The sequence below is a fragment of the Ptychodera flava genome, unplaced genomic scaffold, assembly GCF_041260155.1.
Source record: "Ptychodera flava strain L36383 unplaced genomic scaffold, AS_Pfla_20210202 Scaffold_95__1_contigs__length_380228_pilon, whole genome shotgun sequence".
Classification (NCBI taxonomy): domain Eukaryota; kingdom Metazoa; phylum Hemichordata; class Enteropneusta; family Ptychoderidae; genus Ptychodera; species Ptychodera flava.
In genome coordinates, this window is record NW_027248417.1 from 22501 (window position 1) to 29289 (window position 6789).

Below are 6789 nucleotides of genomic sequence, written 5' to 3' on the forward strand. Positions count from 1 at the left end.
TGTCTTAAACTCGCCTGAGGCTCTTGTGAGACAAAATATCCCCAACTCGTGTGAGAAATCTGATCCCAGGTCCTTGGGGTTGTGAGATTCTATTAATCCCAATAGCTGACGCTGTAACATCGCTTCCGTGGTGGGCTTGAGGAACTGATAAAAATGAGCCGATTTGATAAGGTGATGGTCTAAAATCCTTTGCAAGGCTGTTTTTTTAATTAGTGTCATAATTGCATATCTTTTGCAACACTCATTCATTCAACTAAGCATGAAAGCAGACGGAAATAAATCAGGTTAATGTATGTTGACGTCAAAGATCCAATGGTGTCTTATGGTCAACGAACAATATAGAGTTCTTCCCTTCCGTCAGGAGCACATGGAGTAAATGGTCTCGAATATAAAATATGGCTGAAGTCTATTAGACGGAATGAACACTTACAAACTTGTTAAAATTCTGAAAGACATACCTGAAATCTTAGCAGTCGTTCAGTTGCCTATTTTTCGGGTTCTCTTTCCTTTTTATGTCAATATTTCTGAGACTCTAATTCGGAATGTAGCTACAAACGAGCTTATAATTAAGGCGTGGAAATTAGTCAACATCTAGGCAGCTCGCTAGTGTGCAGTAATTAGTAATTTCAATTGACTATGTACTTAGTTTCATAGAGCCATATATCAAAGGAGTAAAGCCTCTACATGTACAACAATATTTCCATTACTATTTAAGCTATGTTGTCATCCGATTTTGGCTATAATAATAAGGAAAAACGTACCACAAACACCGTCACTACTTCTCGTCACATCACCAGTTATTTGGAGATCGGAAAGATCCCAACTAAAAACATCACCACCGATGGAACAGTATTGAAAACGGCTGCAACCTCATCACTACTGAGAACTCTGGACCATAAGTTGAAACCCGTTATACTGCCAATGAGAGCTTGAGTTGGGTCTAATTTCCCTCCAACTTCGTCCTGCTCCTGCCCTAGGGTAATAATTCCTCCTCCCGTTATGGTGTCACCACTCCTCAATCCAGAACCAGTTCGGAAGACAGCGCCATTATCATAATACGCCCAGTTGCCACCGTTTGATGACCACGTGGCACAAACGTGATGCCACTGACCATCGGCAACATTCAAATCGGCTGAAAGTTGGGTTCCTTTGACGTATAACATTAAACTAGCGGCTGGATCCATAACAAATTCATTATGATGGGTTGAAGCGGCGTAGGAGACCAGTGTAGCTTTTGTTCCAGGGGACTGGTTTTTACCCAGAGACATGCTGTTACAGCTGCCATTGCCGGTATCGGTCTTAACACACGAACAAATGTGTCAGTACTTGTCAAGACCAGAGTTTTTCCACCTAGAAAATTAATAGAGTACGTGAAAAATAAACAAAAGATAGTACAGAATTCGCTGCTTCCTTTTTTACATACGTGTTATGCAATTTTTAACCAACAATCGATTCTTGTAATGTTCAACGATGCTGCACAAATGAAGATGGTGTGGCGTTTTCAGCGAAAAAGTAAACAAAAATGGAAATACGTTTACCAACCTTCTGGGGACTCTGTATAAACGGCTGTGTCGTCTAGCACATATGAGAAGGATGGAAAATAAGAGAAATGTACGTACGTTCATACCCACGGATGCATACACACATGCGTACGTACGTACGTATGTACACACACTCACACACATACATAAATACATACATACATACATACATACATACATACATACATACATACATACATACATACATACATACATACATACATACACATACATACATACATACATACATACATACATACATACATACATACATACATACATACATACATACATACATACATACATACATACATACATACATACATACATACATACATACATACATACATACACACACACTACATACATACATACATACATACATACATACATACATACATACATACATACATACATACATACACACACACATACACACACATACACATACATACATACATACATACATACATACATACGTACGTACGTACGTACGTACGTACGTACGTACGTACGTACGTACGTACGTACGTACGTACGTACATACATACATACATACATACATACATACATACATACATACATACATACATACATACATACATACATACATACATACATACATACATACATACATACATACATACATACATACATACATACATACATACATACATACATACATACATACATACATACATACATACATACATACATACATACATACATACACTAACCATTAGTCATTTTATGCACTTTAACAGCATATCACAAACATTCAATCAATTTTGGTGATATAATTTTCTTACATTCCTGGCTGCTGGGAGTGCGGGATCGGCGGTGTGGGAAAAATCGGTCCCACACTCTCAGAAATCGTCCCACACTCTGTAGTAAATATTACACGAGCTCTGATTGGATGATAAACAGTATGTTTCGTTCCATGCACGAAATGTTATCCAATGGCACGACGAGTAACACACGGACCTAGACTACGAAGCTACGAAGTAAGGAGGTCAGAGTACAGTGGCAGACGACAGAGTTGTCACGATTTTGGCTAATGTTGTACATGTCCAATATGAATTAAACGCATTTTGTGGTCATGTGAGAAATAGAATCTCACACACCAAGGACCCGGGATCAGATTTCTCTCACTCGTTGGGGATATTTTGTCTTAAACTCGCCTGCGGCTCTTGTGAGACAAAATATCCCCAACTCGTGTGAGAAATCTGATCCCAGGTCCTTGGGGTGTGAGATTCTATTAATCCAATAGCTGACGCTGTAACATCACTTCCGTGGTGGGCTTGAGGAACTGATAAAAATGAGCCGATTTGATAAGGTGATGGTCTAAATCCTTTGCAAGGCTGTTTTTAGCTCACGTGTGTAAACACGTGGGCTATTGTCATAGCGATGTCTGTCTGTCTGTCCGTGTGTGTGTGTGTGTGTGTGTTAGTGTGTGTGTGTGTGTGTGTCTGTCTGTCTGTTTACACGATAACTCAAAAACGCCTGAACGGATTCAAGTCAGATTTGGTACACAGGTACCATATGCTACTTGCAAGAACTGATTAGATTTTGGTTAGTGTGGCTTGCATATTAATGAAGTTATGCAATATCGTTTTTTTCCGTACAATGGTTTCCCTATGGAGACGGTAATGACAGTGTAGACATATATCAAGAAATACTGCACAAAATTTCATGAAACTTTCCACAGATGACAATCTAAGAACATTATGATGATACTGTGAGTGTCATGTAAATTATCTTCTCATTTGCATATTTAATGAACTTTTGTTATTAGTGAGATAACTCTGAAATTCCTGCACCAAACTTGATGATACTTGCAACAAATATTGATCTGATATATATCTAATTATACTTAGAAGCATTAGGCAGTGTCAAGTTAATAAATAGCTCATTTGCATATTTTATGAAGGTTTGTAATTAGTCATTTAACTCCGATATAACTTCACCAAATGTGATGAAATCTGCTGCAGATACTGATCCGACAGATATCTAACTGTTGTGTAAAGCATTTAGTAGTGTGAAATTAATTAAGGGTTCATTTGCATATTTAATGAACTTTTGAATTAGGTTTATAACTCTGAAATTACAGCACCATAGTCAGTGAAATTGGGTACAGATATTGTTTTGATAAATATCTAATTGTACTGAGAAGCATTTGGTAGTGTCAAGTTAACAAATAGGTCATTTGCATATTTTATGAAGTTTGTAATTAGTGATATAACTCCAAAATAACTGCACCAAATGTGATGAAATCTGCTGCAGATACTGATCCGACAGATATCTAATTGTGGTGTAGAGCAATTAGTTGTGTGAAGTTCATTAAGGGTTCATTTGCATATTTAATGAACTTTGTAATTAGTGATATTACTCCAAAATTACAGCGTTAAATTTGATGAAACTTGCTACAGATGTTGATCTGATAAATATCCAATTGTACTGAGAAGCATGAACAGTGTCATGGTAATAATTAGCTCATTTGCATATTTCATGAAGTTTTATAATTAGACATATAACTCCGAAATAACTGCATCAAATGTGATGAAAACTGCTGCATATACTGATCTGACAGATATCTAACTGTGTTGTAAAGCATTAGTAGTGTAAAGTTAATTAAGGGTTCATTTGCATATTTAATAAACTTTGTAATTAGGTATATAACTCTGAAATTATGGCACCAAATTTTGTTAAACGTAATACAGATATTGATTTGATAAATATTCAATTGTGCTATGAATCATTGAATAGTGTCAAGTTAATTTAGGGATTATTTGCATATTTAATGTACTTTGTAATAGTGACATTACTCTAAAATTACAGCATTAAATTAAATGAAACGTGCTACAAATATTGAATTGATGGATATCTAATTGTCCCATGAAGCATTGAGCAGTGTCAAGTTAATTAACAGCTCATTTGCATATTAAATAAAGTTTTGTAATTAGTGATTAAAATCTGAGAGTACTGTGCAATGTTGAAAAAACCTGCTTCTTATAGTAATAACATATATCTTATTGTTCTGTGAAGCGCACTACTATTAATGAACCTGTTGTAAAACACGTGAGCATATTCAGTTCATATCTGGTTGTGTCAATATTTCTGAGACTTTAATTCGGAATGTAGCTACAAACGAGCTTATAATTAAGGCGTGGAAATTAGTCAACATCTAGGCAGCTCGCTAGTGTGCAGTAATTAGTAATTTCAATTGACTATGTACTTAGTTTCATAGAGCCATATATCAAAGGAGTAAAGCCTTACATGTACAACAATATTTCCATTACTATTTAAGCTATGTTATCATCCGATTTTGGCTATAATAATAAGGAAAACGTACCACAAACACCGTCACTACTTCTCGTCACATCACCAGTTATTTGGAGATCGGAAAGATCCCAACTAAAAACATCGCCACCGATGGAACAGTCATTGAAAACGGCTGCAACCTCATCACTACTGAGAGCTCTGGACCATAAGTTGAAACCCGTTATACTGCCAATGAGAGCTTGAGTTGGGTCTAATTTCCCTCCAACTTCGTCCTGCTCCTGCCCTAGGGTAATAATTCCTCCTCCCGTTATGGTGTCACCACTCCTCAATCCAGAACCAGTTCGGAAGACAGCGCCATTATCATAATACGCCCAGCTGCCACCGTTTGATGACCACGTGGCACACACGTGATGCCACTGACCATCGGCAACATTCAAATCGGCTGAAAGTTGGGTTCCTTTGACGTATAACATTAAACTAGCGGCTGGATCCATAACAAATTCATTATGATGGGTTGAAGCGGCGTAGGAGACCAGTGTAGCTTTTGTTCCAGGGGGACTGGTTTTTACCCAGAGACATGCTGTTACAGCTGCCATTGCCGGTATCGGTCTTAACACACGAACAAATGTGTCAGTACTTGTCAAGACCAGAGTTTTTCCACCTAGAAAATTAATAGAGTACGTGAAAAATAAACAAAAGATAGCCACTGACTATCGTCAACCTTCAAGCCGACTGAAACTTGGCTTCCTTTGACGAACATGAATAGGCCCGCGGCCGGATACATAAGAAATTCGTTGTCAGACCCTGAAACAGCATATGATACCAGGGACATTTTGGTCCAGGACCACTGGTTTTACCCAGAGACATGCTGTCAACGATGACATTTCAGGTATCGGACTTAACACGCCTACATAGGTCGTTGGACTGTTCAACTCAAGCGTTTTTCCACCTGTAACAAAAACAAGCTAATGTATATTAGGTATCGACTGTCTGTTATATCAATGTATGTGGGAGTAATTGCGTTGCCTCCACACCATATTTACGATTGCCATGGGAATCAAACGTGAAAGAGGTTTAGGTTCCGGCTTCAAAACCAAAACGAAAGAACCGGGTAAATATGTTATAAGAGCAGATTCCTGTGAAACATGGTGGACATTGTTTGCTGACACGAACGGGTGATTAAAATATGAACAGATGTAAGCGCCAATATTAAGTTTTTTCCGCCTATAAACAGAGAGATGACTACGATTTAGACTGATGGCTTGCTTGCTTGCTCATGGGAGAAAATGTGTTGTGTGATAGCAGTTCAGTTTACACAAACTTTCAGAGGAAGTCTGTGTAAACTGAGCTTCAAATGGAGTCCCCATAAGTTATAGACTTAAATATATTGTAAATTTTTGAAAGTCAAAATATCTATTCGCTTAACAAGAATTTTTATCGACCTATTTATAGGAAAGCGATATCTTCAGGACTTATCTCAAAGCAGTTAGAAATTTAAATTTTGGAGGAACATCACTGAAAACTAATTGTTATCAACGAAGTAAATGGTGCGATCAATAAACCCTACCTGTAAATGGAATGCCGAGAGACAAAAGCGTACTTAAAATTGCAAACCATTGCATGATGAAGTCTTGGTGCAGCAACACTGTGCAGCAAACATGACACTCCTTGTAATTTATACATAAATGTCACGTAACAAGCTGAATAAAAATTCTTGGATTGGTTGATCGAGTAGCCAATAGCAAAGGTGCACATTAGTCGCCAGGAAAGTTAACATAATACAAGTTATTCAGAAAAAGATAAGAAATTTGAGTGTAACGAAAATTATGATCTTACAGAGACATGGTTTTTTTCTTCACATTTCCCTGCATTGCTCGTCCATAACTCTGGGAACAAGAGTTGATGGACAAATCGTCGTACATAACATTATTATACATCTACCCTCGACAACAATAAAATTTTGCGT

General features: G+C 37.4%; 2 protein-coding genes across 2 annotated transcripts; both read right to left on the reverse strand.

Moving 5' to 3' along the window:
- Window positions 1–797: 797 nt before the first annotated feature.
- Window positions 798–1268, reverse strand: LOC139129151 (neuronal pentraxin-2-like). Its single transcript, XM_070694797.1, has one exon. It carries the CDS (start codon window positions 1266–1268, stop codon window positions 798–800), a length of 471 nt encoding a protein of 156 aa, XP_070550898.1.
- A 3602-nt stretch (window positions 1269–4870) lies between these two features.
- On the reverse strand, window positions 4871–6465 carry LOC139129152 (neuronal pentraxin-2-like). The gene is made up of 2 exons (XM_070694799.1): window positions 6391–6465; window positions 4871–5484 (listed from the first exon to the last, which is right to left on the reverse strand). The coding sequence occupies exons 1-2, from the start codon at window positions 6443–6445 to the stop codon at window positions 4871–4873; spliced, it is 669 nt and encodes a 222-aa protein (XP_070550900.1). The 5' UTR covers window positions 6446–6465.
- Window positions 6466–6789: the final 324 nt, after the last annotated feature.

What these genes read in the sequence shown, in the direction of transcription:
- LOC139129151 (XM_070694797.1), bottom strand. Translation starts at nt 1,268, where the DNA reads ATGTCTCTGGGTAAAAACCAGTCCCCTGGAACAAAAGCTACACTGGTC.
- LOC139129152 (XM_070694799.1), bottom strand. Translation starts at nt 6,445, where the DNA reads ATGCAATGGTTTGCAATTTTAAGTACGCTTTTGTCTCTCGGCATTCCA. An exon ending in TCTCGGCATTCCATTTACAG is followed by an intron (nt 5,485 to 6,390) that starts GTAGGGTTTATT and finishes TTAATTTTCTAG; the next exon opens with GTGGAAAAACTCTGGTCTTG.